Source organism: Hypanus sabinus, chromosome 6 (genome assembly GCF_030144855.1).
Source record: "Hypanus sabinus isolate sHypSab1 chromosome 6, sHypSab1.hap1, whole genome shotgun sequence".
In the NCBI taxonomy this organism is placed as follows: Eukaryota; Metazoa; Chordata; class Chondrichthyes; order Myliobatiformes; family Dasyatidae; genus Hypanus; species Hypanus sabinus.
In genome coordinates this window covers 78,219,785-78,240,072 of record NC_082711.1, presented here as the reverse complement: position 1 = coordinate 78,240,072, position 20,288 = coordinate 78,219,785, and the positions used below count along the sequence as shown (strand labels likewise).

The 20,288-nt window shown below is 41.1% G+C and overlaps 1 protein-coding gene across 10 annotated transcripts in view; it reads left to right on the top strand.

The window, feature by feature from the left end:
- The first annotated feature begins 17,834 nt into the window (after window positions 1-17,834).
- Window positions 17,835-20,288, top strand: part of ikzf1 (IKAROS family zinc finger 1 (Ikaros)) — an 87,874-nt gene continuing 85,420 nt past the window's right edge. For 4 of the 10 annotated variants that reach the window (XM_059972468.1, XM_059972470.1, XM_059972469.1 and 1 more), the window contains exons 1-3: window positions 17,835-18,050; window positions 18,748-18,782; window positions 20,210-20,275. In XM_059972468.1, the coding sequence (XP_059828451.1) occupies window positions 18,758-18,782; window positions 20,210-20,275 (91 nt within the window). In that variant the 5' untranslated portion in view covers window positions 17,835-18,050; window positions 18,748-18,757. Of the gene's footprint in view, window positions 18,051-18,625; window positions 18,783-20,209; window positions 20,276-20,288 lie in introns of all 10 variants that reach the window. The other 6 variants (XM_059972465.1, XM_059972463.1, XM_059972464.1 and 3 more) reach the window with 6 other exon arrangements.

Sequence of the window (20,288 nt, the reverse complement as noted above, 5' to 3'; positions counted from 1 at the left end):
AATCAAATACATAATGCACTGGCGATCATCACACTAAATTTTTTAGACTGGTGTAATTTGGATAAGAATCAACCCTATGAATTAAAGTGGGAAGATTAAAAACTGGGAATTAAAGACTTGTAAGCTATTATCAGTGATGGAAAAATGCTGGAATTTATCATAAAAAAATCTAACTAACTCTTGAAAAGCATTGAGTAAGATCAGCATAGGTTTACAAAATGGATCTCATGTCTAGCAAATCTAAGTGAGTAAGTGAGTGAGTGAGGCCTCCGTTGGTCAGAGCTGACCATGGATGTTGCATCCTAGATGTCTAGATACACAAGCCTGAACCGTACAAAAAGGAGAGTAAGCTGTTGCCCATGTAGCAAACACACCCTCCCCCCACCAGAATCTGATGAACCCAATGGAAAGGCAGAGATCAATACAGTTTGGTACCAGCAGCATTGCAGGAGTTACCAGTCAGCATTGAACTCAACCTTAGGGCCTTGGGAACTTGAGCTTCAGATTTTTTACTCAGGGTTTACTCCTGAAATCTTCCCCAAGAGTGGGTAGAGCCACAAGGCAGTAAAGGTTTGAGATCAGAGTTTCCCTTCTCCTAGATGAGCTGTCAACATCAGCTGATGAGCCCCAAGGCACCAGTAACCCACTTCTGCCCCTTTTGCTGTCAGTAGACAGACAGACAGACATACTTTATTGATCCCGAGGGAAATTGGGTTTTCTTACAGCCGCACCAACCAAGAATAGTGAAGAAATATAGCAATATAAAACCATAAATAATTAAATAATAATAAGTTAATCATGCCAAGTGGAAATAAGTCCAGGACCAGCCTATTGGCTCAGGGTGTCTGACACTCTGAGAGAGGAGTTGTAAAGTTTGATGGCCACAGGCAGGAATGACTTCCTATGATGCTCAGTGTTACATCTCGGTGGAATGAATCTCTGGCTGAATGTACTCCTGTGCCTAACCAGTACATTATGGAGTGGATGGGAGTCATTGTCCAAGATGGCATACAACTTGGACAGCATTCTCTTTTCAGACACCACCGTCAGAGAGTCCAGTTCCATCCCCACAACATTACTGGCCTTACGAATGAGTTTGTTGATTCTGTTGGTGTCTGCTACCCTCAGCCTGCTGTCCCAGCACACAACAGCAAACATGATAGCACTGGCCACCACAGCTTCATAGAACAACCTCAGCATCGTCCGGCAGATATTAAAGGACCTCAGTCTCCTCAGGAAGTAGAGACGGCTCTGACCCTTCTTGTAGACAGCCTCAGTGTTCTTTGACCAGTCCAGTTTATTGTCCATTCGTATCTCCAGGTATTTGTAATCCTCCACTATGTCCACACTGACCCCTTGGATGGAAACAGGGGTCACCAGTGCCTTAGCCCTCTTCAGGTCCACCACCAGCTCCTTAGTCTTTTTCACATTAAGCTGCAGATGATTTTGCTCATACCATGTGACAACAAAACAGTTCTGCTGGGCTTAGTAGCTAAGCCACACATGAAGACCAGGACCTGGACTTGGATGTCAGAGGCTATTTGAGGTGCACGCCATTGGGACCATTTAATAGGTAGTGGGAACTTGTCACCGTTACCACTCCCAGTTATAACAACCTTAAGGAACCAAATCTACTCATGTTATTTCAGGATGTAGCAACTAGAATAGATAAGGGAGAACCAGTAGATGTGGTATATATACTTCAACTTTTGGGAGTGTTTTTAGAAAACTCCCATATCAGAAGTGTGTGTGCAAGATGTGGAACCACATGTGGAATTGTGGTTCAATTACCTAGATTGAGAATTGGTTTAAAGACAAAGATCAGAGAGAGGGAATCATGTATTTCTCTAGTGGGTCATTGCAGAGAACAGTACTTGGCCTCCTGCTATTCATAAACTATATCAAAAACTTAGTTGAGGGAATTTTGGTTAGGCCACATTTGGAGCACCATTCTAGTCACCACATTACAGGAAGGATGTGAAGGCTTTGGAAAATGTACAGAAGAATGCTGCCTGGATGAGAGAATATTAGTTATAATGACAGGTTAGACAGATATGGATATTTCTGCATGGAGTGTCAGAGGCTGAAGTGCAACCTTAGAGAGATATAATATTATTAGAGGTATAGACTGAGTAGATAGTCAGACTCTTTTTTTCTCTCCCAGGGTGGAAATGTCAATACACAAGGGTATAGGTTTAAAGTCAGAGAGAGAAGGTATAAAGGAGATTCAAATCTTTACATAGTAAGTAATAGGTACCTTGTATATGCTGCCAGAGGAAGTGATGCAAACAAATACAACAGTAATATTTAAGATGTATTTAGACAGGCACATGAACAGTCAGGGAAGGGATGGGCAATTCAGATTGGTTTGGTTTGGCATCATGGCCGGGACTGACATTTTGAGCTAAGGGCTTTCTTCTGTGCTATTCTGCTCAATGTTCTATATTTTAAATATTACACATACAGTTTTCAGACAATGCACAGTGAGGAAAAGATTGAGGAGAATTGAGGAAACTCTAACATGGTTTCGACAAATTAGATAAGTAGGCAGATGCATAGTGCATGGGGGATTTTAAGGATAACTTGATGGTAACCTGTAACTGCAGTTACTGGAAGTTGTAGTAAAAGAAATAAACAGCTGGAAGAACTCCAAAGCTTAAGCAGCATCTGTGGAGGTAAAGTGATAGTTGATGTATTGGGTCAAGATCCTGAATGACGATTGAGTGTTTATAAGGAAGACATAGTATAAAGAGCTGAGAGGAAGAGCTGAGACAAAGGCTGGTAGAACCCGATTGATGGGGGCTGGAGGGAATGATTAGCAGATTGAGGAGGGGGAAGGGTAGAGACAGAGGCAGGTGGATGATAGGTGGAACCAGATAGGGAGGGTAATGGACAGATTTAAACAGGTGAGGGAGGAGATGAAAAAGAAACACAAGGAAATGTATATGTGTGACAAAGAAGATTCTGCATATTCTGCAAATCTTGAGCACCATATACAAAATGCTAAAGGAACTCAGTGGGTCAGGCAGCATCAATGGAGGGAAATAAACAGTCAACATTTTGGGCTGAGACCCTTTATGAAAAATATGTGTGATAGGCAGACATAACAAGGTAGAGGATTTTGGTGAAATTGGGTAACAATGTGGGAGAGATAGTAAAGGTGAAAAAAGATCAGTAAGAGTGGGAAAGCATCACAGGCCAAAGGTAACTTCAAATTGCAAAATTTCATGTTCACACCATTGTGCTATAGGCTACCCAAGTGGAATATTTTTACTACAAAATATGTCGAGGCACCTGAGTACAATCTTCATATCATCATGCTTTAGGAAGAGATCTTATAATTGATGCAGATAATTGTTGACTCCTCTGAGGACACAGTGCAACTTTTGTAACACCATGTTTAGTTGAAGAAAATGAGGCACAGTCTTTCTATCAGTTTAAGCAATGTACTGTGAGCTTCAATTGATTTATTTAAAGATACAACACGGTAACAGGCCCTTCCGGCCAAAGACAATCACCGATTTGGATAGCATCATTGTTTCTTACAGAATATTTCATATCCTAGTAATCTATTGCATTACAAAAATTATTTTAACCTAATCACTGTTGATACATTATCACACCTCTTTATACCATTCACTTAGAAACATAGAAAACCTACAGCACAATACAGGCCCTTCGGCCCACAATGCTGTGTCGAACATGTACTTACTTTAGAAATTACCTAGGGTTACCCACAGCCCTCTATTTTTCTAAGCTCCATGTACCGATCTAAGAGACTCTTAAAAGACCCTATTGTATCCACCTCTACCACAGTTGCCAGCAGCCCATTCCACACACTCACCACTCTCTGCGTAAAAAACTTACCCCTGACATCTCCTCTGTACCTACTTCCAAGCACTTTAAAACTGTGCCCTCCTGTGTTAGCCCATTTTAGCCCTTGGAAAATGCCTCTGACTATCCACACGATCAATGCCTCTCATCATCTTATACACTTATATCAGGTCACCTCTCTTCCTCTGCTGCTTCAAGGAGAAAACACCAAGTTCACTCATCCTATTCTCATAAGGCATACTTGTCAATCTAGGCAACATCCTTGTAAATATCCTCTGCATCCTTTCTATAGTTTTCACATCTTTCCTATAGAGGGGTGAACAAAACTGAACACAGTACTCCAACTGGGGTCTGATCAAATATGATGGCAGAATATAGTATTAATGGTAAGACTCTTGGCAGTATGGAGGATCAGAGGGATCTTGGGGTCCGAGTCCATACGACACTCAAAGCTACTGCGCAGGTTGACAGTGTTGTTAAGAAGGCATATGGTGGGGTTGAGTTCAAGAGCTGAGAGGTAATGTTACAGCTATATAGGATCCTGGTCAGACCTGAACTCGCCTTTTCAGAATCTGCTTATCAAAAATCCTTGTGATCTTAAATATTTTATCAGATTACTTCCACCTTTTTTTTGTTCTCACAAAAAAAACAACTGCTTCTATAGTGCCTTATCAATACAGAACCACTGATTTCTAGTGACACATTAGTAAACCTATGCCTTACTTAGATCAAGCCCTATCTTTTTTTGATATTCTATTACTTTACTGATGGAATGATATGCACTTCTTTTCATATCTTTATCAACATCACCAGACATTTTATCACTTCCTGTCCTGTACCCTAAAAAAAATCCTTTCTTTTTTTATACATGTTTTGTTATTCTTTACCTCATATTTCATTGCGGCACAGTAATATTTGGATTTCCACAAAACCTGCAAAACTACTCAGATTAGGTACAAGGAAATGCCATTGATATGAATAAGTACATGGAAATGGAAGACAAAGTAAAAGAATGTGAAGTTATCATTTCACTGGTTGAATGGTACTCGTACGACACTGAAATGTTATATAACACTGAACAGGCCCTGAAATCTGAAAGGCCATTCCTTTGTGCAATGTTTGAGTTTTTTTAACAATAACCAAGAAAGTTGATGAAGATAAGGGGGCAGACATAGCCTATAGGAGGTCTTTGATAAGGTTCCATATGGTAGGCTGCTATAGAAAGTCAGATGGCATAGAATCCAAGTATACCTAGCTACTTGGATACATAATTGACTTGAAGGTAGGAAGCAAAAAATGATGGTAGAAATGTATTCCTCAGAGTAGAGGACAGTGATTAGTGGAATGCTTCAGGGGTCACTTGTGTCAACTGTTTGGATGAAAATGTACCATGGTTGGTAAGTTTGCAGATGATACAAAAATAGGTTGTGTGGTAGATATTGAAGATGGCAATCAAAGGATCTTGATCAGCTAGGTAAGCTGTCAAGGAATGGTAAATGGAGTTTAGATAAGTACAAGGTGCTACATTTTGGTAAGACAAATCAGGGTAAGCTTTTCACAATGAAGGGTAGGGAAATGAACAGTGTTGTAGAACCAAGGGTCCTAGATGTACACAGATGTGAATGGGACACCCAGATGGTATGTTGCCTTCCAGGTGTAAGGGACCATTTTGGAGGTGGGAGGGAGCAGCCAGATGTCTTGGTATATATTGGTACCAATGACATATGAAGGAAAAGCAATGAGGTCCTGAAAAGAGAATTTAGAGAGCTTGGTAGAAAGCTGAGAAGCAGGATCTCCCAGGTAGTAATTTCTGGATTACTGCCTGTGCCACACAACAGTGAGGGTAGAAACAGGATGATTTGGCATATAAATGTGTGGCTGAGAAGCTGGTACAGGGGGCAAGTCTTCTGGTTCTTGGATCATTTGGAACTCCTCTGGTGGAGGAATGACCTGTTCAAAAGTGACAGGTTGCACCTGAACCCGAGGGGGACCAGTATTCTCGTGGGCATGTTTTTAGAGCTGTTGAGGAGGGTTTAACTAATTTGGCATGAGGGTGGGAACTGGAGTGAAGGGACTCAGGATAGGACAGATAGTAAAGAAGTAATATAACATGCAGTCAGACTGTCAGGAAGGGCAGGCATATGATGGGACTTAGTTGCAGCCAACAGGCTGAGTATCAAAACATTAAGGATGCAGAATCAGAAAGGATAGCGAATACGGTTTTATCTAAAGGCACATAGTATAAGAAATAAGGTGGATGATCTTGCTGCATTGCTACAGATTGCCAGGTATGATGATGTGGCCATCACTGAATCATGACTGAAGGATGGTTGGAATTGGGAGCTGAATGTCCAAGTTTAAACGTTACATCAGAAGAAAGGTAGGCAGAGGGGCTGGTGTGGCCCTACTGGTAAAGAATGGAATCAAATCAGTATTAAGGTGTAACATAGGATCGGAAGATGTTGAATCCTTGTAGGGTGAGTTAAGAAAATGCGAGGATAAAAGGACGTTGATGGCAGTTATATATAGGCCACCCAACAGCGGCTGGGAGGTGGACCACATATTATAACAGGAAATAGAAAAGGCCAGTCAAAAGGGCAATGTTACGGTAGTCATGGGAGAGTTGAACATGCAGGTCAATTGGGGAAATCAGGGTGGTAATGGATCTCAAGAGAGAGAGTTTGTTCAATGCCCAAGAGATGGCTTTTTAGAGCAGTTTGTCATTGAGCCTACTAGGGGATCAGCTACACTGGATTGAATGTTATGTAATGAAATGGAGGTGATTAGGGAGGGTGGTCTGGTTATATGAAATAAGCTGATTATCTATTGCTCAATAATGAAGTTTATGAAGATCACTGAATCTCAGACACAGTCCTGAGGAACTCAACTAGTTGTCATTGGTGAGGAAGCTATTGTGAGTAAAAGACTGAAAGAAACTCAAAGATAGCTTCTATCCCAGTTATCAGTCTCTTGAACTGATCTTTGCCAAAAGATAACTCCTGAACTCTTGATCTCTCTATTTACCTCATTTTCAGCCTTGCACTTTATTTACCAAGTTGTAAATGCAACACCAATGACATTGGTACTGGTAACACCATAATCTGCGTTTTTATGCTTACTACCTTGATACCAAACATAATTTACTAAGCCTTTATAAGGCTTTTCCTCAGCCTCCTACATTTCAGTGAAGATTAACATAGCCTACTCAATCTTTCCTTGTAATTCCAGTCACATGGTAGGATATCAGAACATCCAGGGACATCCCATGGCAGATGCACAAGCTCCACGCTGAAAGCATCAGAGTCAGAAACAAACCTGAGTTGCTGTGGCTGCGAGGTAGCAGTGCTAAATGCCACATTACTATACCTTGAGGGAAAGATTCTGACTATGTCTCCTATCTATGCCAAACATAATTTGTTAAGACCCTATAAGGTTATTCCTCAACCTCCTACATTTCAGTGAGGATAAACACTGCCTATCCAATCTGTCCTTACAATTTCAGCTCTCCAATCCAACTGAACCTCTTCTGCACACTACCACATCCTGTAGTATGGTGACCAGAAATGAACACAATACGCTGAATGCAGTCTGACCAATGTTTTGTACAACTGCAGTATGATGATCCACATCTTATACTCGATTCCTCTGTCTATGAAAGGAAGAATATCATATCATTATCCATTTGTCTCTCCCCACTAATCTCCTTCCTGCAAGTGGCTGTACTGCTACACCTGCCCATTCACCTCCTCCCTCACCTGCATTCAGGGCCCCAAATAGTCCTTCTAGTTGAGGTAACACTTCACTTGGGTCATCTATTGTGTCTGGTGCTCCCAATATGGCCTCCATTGATGAGACCCATTGAAAATTGGGGGACCCTTTGTCAAGCACCTCCACTCCATCCGCCAAAAACGGAACTTCCTGGTAGCCAAACATTTTAATTCTGATTCCTATTCCCGTTCTCAGGGTGGAGGAGCAACAGCTTATATTCTATATGTGTAGCCCAGACCTGATGGCATGAATATTGATTTCTCCTTGTGATAAAAAAAACTTTCACTCCCCCTCCCTCTTTTTTTTATTCCCCACTCTGACATCTTACCTCTTCTCACCTGCCTAGCACCTCCTGCTGGGTCTCTTCCTCCTTCCCTTTCTCCTATGATTCACTCTTCTCTCCTAGCAGATTCCTTCCTCTTCAGCCTTTTACCTTTCCTACCCACACGGCTTCACCTATCACCTTCTATCTATCCTCCTTCCCCTCTGTTTATCTTTTTATGCTGGAGCTTTCCCCCCTTCTTTTCTAGTCCTGAAGAAGGGTCTTGGGCCAAAATGTTGACTGCTTATTTACTTTCAAAGATGCTTCCTGACCTACTGACACCTCAACTAACAGGCTCTTGAGCAAACGAAGAAAACTATTGAGATGTCCCCACAACCACTGATCTCCTTTTAAGGCCTCTTTTCTTGTTATTTATTGCTATTTAATTATATTTGCACTACTTGATTTATGCTCTACTTGATCTTTCACTGATCCTGTTTACAGTTACTATTCTATAGATTTACTGCATATGCCCATAGGAAAAAGAATCTTGGGGTTGTATGTGGTGACATGCATATACTCTGAGAATAATTTTTATTTTATCTTTTGAAAGTTGAACTTTAAGTTCCTACAGCACTTTCTATATGTTGATAAGAATGCCATATGCCTATATCACAATCCTATCCACCTGTGTTACCACTGTCAGGGAGCTACAGATTTTCATCCCATGATTTCTCTGTCTGCCAATCACCTGAGGATTCCTGCCATTTATTCTACAGCATAATTTAACATCTGCAAATTTACTAATCCTACCCTCTACATTCTCATCCAAGTCAATTATCATATTACTGACAACAAATGTAAAGAACCAATCAGTGCCGTACACACTTGTTGCAGATTTTCAGTCAGATCAACACCTACTCTTCATCTCTTCCTCCTATCACCCACACACTTGTGGATCCAGTTGGCCAACACACCTTAGATCCTTTGTGATTTGATCTTCTAGAGCTTCCTACATTGCAGGGCCTTACCAAAAGCTCTACTAAACTCCAAGTAAACCATGCCTACTGCTTTCCCTCATTAATTTTCCTTATAATGTCCTCAAAAGACTTTACCAGATTTGTGAGACTTGATCTCTCATATGCAAGATCCTGCTGAAAACTATTAATGAAGTGAAGGTAAGTCCTGTTCCTCAGGAACTTGTCCAACAACTTTCCTATCACTGATGTAAGACTCACTGACCTTTATTCTCCAGGCTTATCCCTATTGACACTTTGAACAAGAGGACTACATTAATTACCTGGGATTCTTCTGCCACCCCTTACCTTACCTTCTCCCCCAGAGCCCCAGCAATTTCCTTCCTTGCTTCTGTTATCATCCTGTCAGGCCTGACACTTTATCAGAATCAGAAACAGGTTTAATATCACCAGCGTATGTCATGAAATTTGTTAGCACTGCAGCAGCAGTACAATGCAATGCATGATAACCATAGGGAAAAAACTGAATTATTGGATGTGTGTGTGTGTGTGTGTGTGTGTGTGTGTGTGTGTGTTAAATAGTCAAATTTAAGTAAGTAGTGCAAAAATAGAAATTAAAAAAAGTAGTAAGGTAGTGCTCATGGGTTCAACATCTCATTGTCCATTTAGGAATTGGATAACAGAGGGGAAGAAGCTGTTCCTGAAACACTGAGTGTGTGCCTTCAGGCTTCTGTACCCCCTTCTTGATGGTAACAGTGAGAAGAGGGCATGTCCTGTGTGGTGGGGGTCCTTGATGGATGTCGCTGTCCTGAGGCACCACTCCTTGAAGATATTTTGAATACTACGGAGGCTTGTACCCTTGAAGGAGCTACTAGTTTTACAACTTTCTGCAACTTACTTTGATCATGTGCAGAAGACCCTCCTCCATACCAGACGGTGTTGCAGCCAATCAGAATTTTCTCCACAGTACATCACATCTGTAGAAGTTTCCAAGTGTTAAAGGTGACAAACCAAATCCACAGTAATGTGCTCTAGCATATGTGGCACTTCCTCCTTCCTGATACAGACCTTCTCTGGAATATCAGAGTAACCTCCTCTGAACTATCCAGCTTTTATGTCCTTTTCTCTACTGAACAGTAATAAGAAGTATTAATTTAGCATCCAGCTCATATTCTGTGGCTCTACAAGTAGACTACTCCTTTCAAACCCTGAGGGACCTATTTCTCACTTAGGTATTCTCTCTCTTCGAATATACATATAAAACCATTTAGGATTTTTCTTACTCCTATTAGCTTGGGTTCTTTTTGCCTTCCTAATTTCATTTTTGTTTTCTTTTCTATCCTCAACTGACGTATAGGAAATAGGTATCAAATATAGAAACATAGAAAACCTCCTACAGCACAATACAGGCCCTTTGGCTCACAGTGCTGTGCAGAACAGGTCTCTACATTAGAAATTACTAGGCTTACCTATACACCTCTATTTTACTAAGCTCTATGTACCTATCCAAAAGCCTCTTAAAAGACCCTATCGTATCCATCTCCACTGCCATTGTCGGCAGCCCATTCCACGCACACGCCACTCTCTGAGTAAAATCCTTACCCCTGACATCTCCTCTGTACCTACTCCCCAGCACCTTAAACCTCTTGTGGCAACCATTTCAGCTCTGGGAAAAAGCCTCTGTCTATCCACACGATCAATACCTCTGATCATCTTGTACACCTCTATCAGGTCACCTCTCATCCTCCTTTGCTCCAAGGAGAAAAGGCCGAGTTCATTCAACCTATTCTCATAAGGCATGCTCCCCAATCCAGGCAACATCCTTGTAAATCTCCTCTGCATCCTTTCTATGGCTTCCACATCCTTCCTGTAGTGAGGCGACCAGAACTGAGCATAGTACTCCAAATGGGGTCTGACCAGGGTCCTATATAGCTGCAACATTACCTCTCAGCTCCTAAATTCGATTCCATGATTAATGAGGGCCAATATGCCATATGCCTTCTTAACCACCGAGTCAACATGTGCAGCTGCTTTGAGCGTCCTATGGACTCGGACCGCAAGATCCCTCTGATCCTCCACACTGCCAAGAGTCTTACCTTTAATTCTATATTCCGCCATCATACTTGACCTACCAAAATGAACCATTTCACACTTATCTCCACTTCTCAGCCCAGTTTTGCATCCTATTAATGTCCTGCTGTAATCTCTGACAGCCCTCCACACTATCCACAATACCCCTAACCTTTGTGTCATCAGCAAACTTACAAACCCATCCCTCCATTTCCTCATCCAGGTCATTTATAAAAATTATGAAGAGTAAGGGTCCCAGAACAGATCCCTGAGGCACTCCACTAGTGACCTTCCTCCATGCAGATTATGACCCGTCTACAACCATTCTTTGCTTTCTGTGACCAAGCCAGTTCTGGATCCACAAAGCAATGTCCCAATGAATCCCATGCCTCCTTCCTTTCTCAGTAAGCCTTGCATAGGGTACCTTATCAAATGCCTTGCTGAAATCCATATACACTACATCTATTGCTCTTCCTTCATCAATGTGTTCAGTCACATCCTCAAAGAATTCAATCAGGCTCATAAGGCATGACCCGCCCTTTAAAAAGCCATGCTAATTACTCCTAATCATATTATACCTCACCAAATGTTCCTAAATCCTGCCTCTCAGGATCTTCTCCATCAACTTACCAACCACTGAAATAAGACTCACTGGTCTATAATTTCCTGGACTATATCTACTCCCTATCTTGAATAAAGGAACAACATCCGCAACCCTCCAATCCTCTGGAACTCTCCCGTTCCCATTGATGATGCAAAGATCATCACCAGAGGCTCAGCAATCTTCTCCCTCACCTCCCACAGTAGCCTGAGGTACATCTCATCCGGTCCCAGCGACTTATCCAACATGATGCTTTCCAAAAGCTTCAGCACATCCCCTTTCTTAATATCTACATGCTCAAGATTATCAGTCTGGTGCAAGGTATCACTACAATCACTAAGATCTTTTCCCCATAGTGAATTCTGAAGTAAAGTAGTCAATAAGTACCTCTGCTATTTCTTCCTGTTCCATACACACTTTCCCACTGTCACACTTGATAGGTCCTATTCTTTCACGCCTTATCCTCTTGCTCTTCACATACTTGTAGAATGCCTTGGGGTTTTCCTTAATTCTGCCCACCAAGGCCTTCTCATGGCCCCTTCTGGCTCTCCTAATTTCCTTCTTAAGCTCCTTCCTAGTAGCCTTATAATCTTCTAGATCTCTAACATTACCTAGCTCTCTGAACCTTTTGTAAGCTTTCCTTTTCTTCTTGACTAGATTTATACACCACAGTTTTATACACCACAAGTAGCCTTTGTACACCACAGTTCCTGTACCCTACCATAACTTCCCTGTCTCATTGGAACATACCTATGCAAAACTCTAAACAAATATCCCCTGAATATTTGCCACATTTCTTCTGTACTTTTCCCTGAGAACATCTGTTTCCAATTTAAGCCTCCAATTTCCTGCCTGATAGTCTTATAATTCCCCTTACTCCAATTAAACACTTTTCTAACTTGTCTGTTCCTATATCTCTCCAATGCTATTGTAAAGGAGATAGAATTATGTTAACTATCTCCAAGATGCTTTCCCACTGAGACATCTGACACCTGACCAGGTTCATTTTCCAATACCAAATCAAGTACAGCCTCTCCTCTTGTAGGCTTATCTACATACTGTGTCAATAAACCTTCTTGAACACACCTAACAAACTCCACCCCCTCTAAACCCATCACTCTAGGGAGATGCCAATCGATAATTGGGAAATTAAAATCTCCCATCACGACCATTACTCCTTTCCACGATCTGTTTCCCTATCTACTTCTCGATATCCCTGTTACTACTAGGTGGCCTATAAAAAATACCCATTGAAGTTATTGACCCTTCCTGTTCCTAATCTCCACCCACAGAGACTCCGTAGACAATCCCTCCATGACGTCCACCTTTTCTGCAGCCGTGACACTATCTCTGTTCAACAGTGCCATGCCCCCACCTCTTTCTGCCTCCCTCCCTGTCCTTTATGAAACATCTAAAATACAGCACTTGAAGTAACCAATCCTGTCCCTGAGCCTTCCAAATTTCTGTAATGGCCACCGCATCACATCTCCAAGTACTGATCCATGTTCTAAGCTCATCCGCTTTGTTCACAACACTCCTTGCATTAAAATAGACACATCTCAAGCCTTTGGTCCCTTCTCTGTCAGCTGTCTATCCTCCCTCTTGCAGTCTACAAGCTTTCTTTATTTGTGAGTCAACCTCCTCTTCCCCAGTCTTTTCAGTTCAGTTCCCACCTCCCAGCAATTCTAGTTCAAACTCTCCCCAGTACCCTTAGCAAACCTCCCCGCCAGGATATTTGTTCCCCTGGGATTCAAGTGCAACTCGTCCTTTTTGTACAGGTCACACCTGCCCCAAAAGAGGTCCCAATGATCCAGAAATCTGAATCCCTGCCCCCTGCTCCAATCCCTCAGCCACGCATTTATCCTCCACCTCATTCTATTGTTATTCTCACTGTTGTGTGGCACAGGCAGTAATCCCGAGATTACTACCATTGTGGTCCTGCTTCTCAACTTCCTTCCTAACTCTCTGTGGTCTGTTTTCAGACCTCCTCCCTTTTCCTACCTATGTCGTAGGTACCAATAAGTACCATGACCTCTGGCTGTTCTCCTTCCCGCTGCAGGATATCTTGGACGTGATCTGAAACATCCCAGACCCTGGCACCTGGGAGGTAGACTACCATCCGAGTTTCTTTCCTGCATCCACAGAATCGCCTATCTGACCCTCTAACTATAGAGTCCCCTACCACTACTACCTTCCTCTTCCCTTCCCTACCCTTCAGAGCCACAGGGCCAGACTCTGTGCCAGAGACATGACCACTGCTGCTTCCCCCAGGTAGGTCATCCCCACCAACAGTACTCAAACAGGAGTACTTATTGTCAAGGGGTACAGTCACAGGGGTACTCTCTAGTACCTGACTCTTCCCCTTCCTGTTAATGACTGTTACCCACTTGTCTGTCTCCCATGGCCCCGGTGTGACCACCTGCCTGTAACTCCTCTCTATCATGTCCTCGCTCTCCCTGACTAGACGAAGGTCATTAAGCTGCATCTCCAGTTCCCTAACTCAGTCCCTCAAGAGCTTCAGCTCGACACACCTGGTGTAGATATGGCTGTCTGGGACATAAGCCTCCCAATTACCTGATTAAGCCTTTAATACCCATCAATAACCAATGTTTGCTAAACCTATTATCCTTGCTTCTTACTCTTACAGAGGCATGTTCACATTAAACTATTACTATATTGCTTTTAAATAACTCCCACTTATCGGCCCTCATCCAGCTCCTATTTTACACTATCAGAATCTACTGCTGATGACTAGAAAATCAACTGAAGTGGCAGAATGGATTTGTCTCACAATTTTTGCACAAGTAATTACTATATTTACCATTTTCATTTTACCATTTCATTTACCATTTTATTTACCATTTACAAGTTTTGTAGCTGTATCAAAGTACCTTGGCTTGAATAATGACATATTAAATTGCCTGATTTTAAGCCACTTCTTCAAATGTTGGTATAGTTGACACTTCTGGGCCAATCCTTTCTCTTGAGTAGTTTCTCTGCCAAAATTTTGCAGACAGCTCAGTATTTCCTTATAATCAAAGTTACTATTTTCTGTCAAGTGCACAACAATTTGGTGAAGGCACAAGTAATTGCCACATCTGTGCCATTACTGTTTCTGGAAATGGACTCATTTGTAATTGTAGTTCTCAGCAGATACACAACTACTATTGTTGTCCTGAAGTTAAGAAGGTATCACACAGATGGAATAAAAATGGTTTGTTAACCAGAACAGAGGGCATCTCTCAAGAACTCTTAAGAGATAAATTAGAAGGTCATCTTAAACAGAAAAGCTGAATGTAAAAAATAATCATTAGTAACCCAGTTTGCCCACAACAATATACATAAATTTTAAGAAGATGTGTTTTTATGAAAGCAACAATCTCATGTACCCATCATACATTACTATTATTTTATTGCAACAGAGCAACATAGTTAGTGAGTCTTGATGCAATTTATGTTTTTTTTTTGCTCTGTTGATTTTTTTCGGGTAACTTATTTCATAATTCTATTACTTCTTCAAACATCTAGCTTACTTTCATAATCCATATTTCCCAACAATTATTTCCTGACGCTGGGCATACAATTCCTTCATCTCAGCAAATACTTGTCATCAGTTATGCTTCATCATTCCTTTCTATCTCATTTCTTTAAAACATATATGACATTCCATTTTTAAGATTGCTCGGTAATAGACGATGCAACAAAATATTTACAATTATTTTTCCCGTCCTGTTGCAGATTATGTCTCACAATAATCTGTTCAAGAAAATGCTTTAAAAGTTAAGTTATGAATATGTGTACATTCAGATCTAATTGTATATTAGCAGATTGGCTATTGAAAGCAGTACTCTCTCCCTGTACCACCTACTATCTATTAAAATGAAACCTGAGAATTCTCACAACCCAATCAGATGCCCCAAATCCCTTACGGTTATGTATAATAGGCTGATATTTTTGGACCCAATATCACTGAAATTTTGGCCCACTCTCCATCCTAACCACCCCTCTCCATCACAGTGACCTTCACCACCTGCAGGTCTTATCGTGTTAAGTGAAAATTATTGCCACACGCAAGCAGGTGTCATACTGTGCTGAACGGTCTTATCTGATAATGTTACCATATAAAATGCTACATCTGCACCAAGTGATTAATGGCTGGAAACGGCTGAGAAACATCAATGGGTTTGGACAGAAAGCAAACTGGAGTGTGGTGCTAGGCCTTGCCTCTGTAGAAGGATATGTGAGCAAATGGCAAACACCATGAAGGCTGTTGGGGGGAGGGAGTTAGGGGTGAGCTGGGAGTTTAGACAAGTTCACAGTTCAGGCTAAAAGTGGAGAACCAAAAGGCACTTAGATCAAAACTCTTGAAGCCAACCCAACTCCAAGCATACTGGATTCTGCTTCTCTTTAAGATCAACAACTAGGCCAGGAAGGGAAATTTATAAAAGGGCATCAGGAATTTCGGTATCAACTGCCAGAGCCCTTGGGATCAATTGTAAAGGATACTCCTTTTTCATTAGAAAGAATACCATTAGTCAGTAAACTGAGCTGCAATATTGACCATCACTGGGTAAGTGATAATGACAACAACAATGACTAGTCATCTACTTCTGTATGGTGAAGTAGGTCTCATTATTTGCTTATCATGGTGTAGTGCACCATACTCATCTTCAAAGTATTATGATGATATTGGGTTTGCTAACCACAAAGTTCTAAACTCAAGCCCTGTCCAACATAAATAGCCATGGGTACCTCCACTAAAGGAAGGTTATACTGTAACTACCAAACCTTCAAAGACTAGTTCACTTCCCTGTTTATCCACCATGGTGAGCTTAGCTGCCAACACCCACTATTTGAGAGGCACATCCCCTCTTCCAACCAAGAAAGAGGTGCTTTCAGCCAACAAAGTAGTTTAAACATAGTTCACTTATTTTCAATGATTCATGTTCAAAATATTGTTAAAATACATTTAAAACTCACATAAGATTCTTATCTTATAAAATGCTTCCAAATTATAAACTATTTCTAGAATGCAAAGTATTTCCAAAACACAGATACATTTCCTATAAGCTAAAAGGACATAGCCATGAACCACAGATAAACTAGTCATCTGTCAGAGGAATGGGTTCCAGTTCACCACATGTTTCTATCATGCTTCTTCATGTTCCATGGCCATTCCTAATAAGTCTGAACTGTCGTCTGCATTTATACTATTTTTTGCTACTGGGTGCCATCACGTGTGATATTTTTCCAGATATCTTTTAACAAAAACTGGTTAAAAGCTTCTGGAGACAGAAATTGCAGGTACCCATGAAGCTGACTCCTGAGTACACATACCTTCCAACTATTAACAGATCAGCTATTTGGCATGCTAAATGATAATATCTATCTAGTCTGCAAACATCTTTGAAAGAAGCAACTTAGCCAGTGTTGTATTTTGAAGCAAACCAAAGCAAACAACCCATTGACTTATACTAAAGCTCTTCAGCAATAAGCCCAGGTGATATGAGCTAGTATCCTGTGTTCTATGCAGTGCGTCTATTCACAAAGCTGTCTAACTTCAAACTGTACACTGCTTGCAATTGACATTAAAACTGAAGATTGGTTCCCGTTTATAACAAGAAGCTAAAGAAAAAATGTTGGTTTGAAGTTTAACTTATCAAAAACAACATTTTGATCTTTAGAATTATTAGCTGCTGTGTTTAGAAAACTAAGCTTGACAAAAAAATCAAACCTCCTGGCCCAGGACAGTGAATATTAATCGCAGTATCACCTGCTAAAATTAATCAAATCCTGACGTTTGAAAATCCTGACAGTGTAATTCAATACAGTGAAATATGAAGGATCGCTGATTTTATAAGAAAACGAACTGTTCTTTTTTTAAAAAAAACTACTAGAGGAACTCAGCGGATCAAACAGCGTATGTGGATGCAAAGGAATGGTGGAAGTTCTGGCTGGGCACCCTGCATTGGTACATTTGCGAGGAGGTAAAGTCAAGGGAATTTGCTGCAAAATTCATGGCTACTAAAACTGATCTTGCGTGCTTTATGTTTTAGTTCACGAGAGTGAGAAAAAGTGGTCACTTTGAATAAAGATGGAGATGTCTCAAGTAATTCGAAATTGAATGTACAACCATAAGGTGACATGGCTGACAGTTTAACCTTCGACTTCTTCGGTGTTCCTCTTTCTGGGAATAACAACCGGGCGTGTGTGGTCCACACTTCCCCATTGCCCCTCACAACGTGCAACAAGCCCGCCGTGCTGACACGGCCGCAGTTCCGAAGCTGTGTAACACATACCGCGATGTAAGGAGGAGCGCCTGATGCCTTCTCCCAGCACTTGACAAAAAGGGCATCTGCCGCCAGCGAGCCCTGGGCTCTTCCACCAATCCCAGCACGAGGGTGTGTGCGCGTGGCCGGCGCATTGGAAGGAGGAAGTCGAGCGGGGAGCGATGTACAGCTGCGGGGACTCCAAGTGCAGCCTGCACATGGAGCAGGAACTGCCGGGCTGCGTCTGCCGCCAGCGACCAGGGATCCAGGTAGGAAAGAACAGCCATACAACTCGTCTAACTTTACCCGAAACTTCGCACGGCGTAAAAATGGCACATACATACTCGGGACTACAATGATCTGGGATTGTCATTTGCAAAACATAATGCGGAAAGTCTAACATTATTTTGTCATAGTTTGTTGGAGACACCTGTTAGCTTGGTTGCAACGCCTTTCTGACATTGCTGTCTCGACTAGTATATGGCCGAAACGATTTCGGGAGCTTATCATCAAAAATTTGAATATGGATCTTTGACCGTCTATCAATCTATCCATCTATCTATTTATCTACCTACCTATTTATCTGTGTATCTAGAAGTTTTGTTTTGGTGGGGTGTTATTCATATAACTTTGTAGCGTTGCAGAATCCCTGAGCACATTATAGCCAATATTAAAAACTGTTTCGAAGGAATAGTTTCCTTTATAGCGTATTGTCGGAATTTGAATATGAAACTATGTGTCTCGGTAATCTATTGAAATAATTTTGCAGTGAGAAACGGTTATGCGACGTTGTCGTTTATTAACTCTGTTCAGAAGCTGACACACAGGCCACTTCATTTTCCAGCGTTGCTTGAGGAATTTGCAAACTACAGCGGTGCACTTCTCTCTTCCCAGGATATTACACTACTGAAAGTTTCGAATAAACGTAATTCTGGAGATTAATTGAAGACTTTTTCCCCCCATTAGAATCGCTAACATGCACGGTCTAGAGAATGAGGAAGGTTAGTTGAACTATCTTGAGGAAGTTGTTTAAAACAACTTCTGTTTTTCAGATGCGGTATAGAGAACTTTAATCGATCGTTAATTTCAATAAATTCCGACTTATAGCTATTTGCGGCCACCTGTAATTTATCCAGATTTTCAGATAATTTGGGCAAATGTTTCCGTATGCAAGGAGGATGCTCACATAGATTCATTCCCACCTAGAGTTTGAAAATTAATATTATTCTGTAAATTTGTGAATTCATAATTATATAGAGTTGGGATCTGTAGTAGGAGGAACTCGTTTATTTTGAATGCTTGCTATATGCCAAATTAGTATTCAGATATTTGCATAAATCTTTATTTGTGTGGGCGGGGTGGAGGACATTAAAATGAACATTGGATATTTTAGGATTTGGTCATGTCTGACAAGTTTGTAGATGATGGCTTTAAAATTGTTATTTGATAATCTTGATAATATATTGCAATACTGGTTTTGCAAGGTTTAGTTTTGTAATTCCTGAGTGTGAAGGCTGACCACATTTCCAACAAACATGTCTGGATATCAATCAAGAGAAATTGCAAACCTACAAAAATCTGTAAATTATTTCTACCCGACTGAACCTCAAGCACCTATTCTCTGGTGCTTGCAGTTGCTTCAAACCAGTGTTTAGAACATAAAGTGCTATTGCAGAAGGGTTACAGCTTCCCACCATTTGTTCCAAATCTGTGGAGCCATCTGTCAGTAAAACAGGAAGGCATGGGTTCCCTTTCTCTCCTAGGCTTGTTTCGCTATTTTAGGGAGATTCACTTCTCCCTGTGTAGGAGCTAACTAACAAAATTGGTCACCGAGACTTCCCGAAGAAAGGACAGAGTCTAAGGCTGCTTTTCCGCCCATCTGCTGCTGTATGAGGTGTATTCATTATTAATCAAGGCATAGCTGGTGCTGCTCAAATATGCAGTCCTGCTTGGGTAAATGAGACATTCTTCTGTAAATTGCTTCATTTTTGATTGCTGATTGTACAAGTGTCACAAAGCTGACTCAAGGTTCATCGATGCATGCTCAGTAAATTAGAGAGAACATAACTATAGATCAACCAGAGAATGAATTCTGTGCTTCTCTTCACATACAATGACCTAGGGCCATTTAATTTTCTGCTTAATTTTGTTGCAGTCAGTTTGCATTTTTGGGTTATTATGGAGTGGGAAATTAACAATAAATAACAAATTTTGTCAACCTCTGCCTGTAATGAAATTTCTATAAATCTTTGTAATCTGTGTAAGATCAGGATCTCCTTGTCAGAAAGTAATGTGCAGGTTTTTTTAAGAGTATTTGGAACTGCAGAAAGAAGGGCATATTTTTTCCATATTACTTAGCGAGTTTGAATAGTAAAAAGTTTCATTATCATCTATCCAGTAACACGCCACATCATTCCTTTCCTCACAGCAGAGTGCCAGCAAAATATGGAAACTGAAGAGGCACAGGACGTTTCCCAACTGTCTGTTGAGACAGGTAAATGGCACTT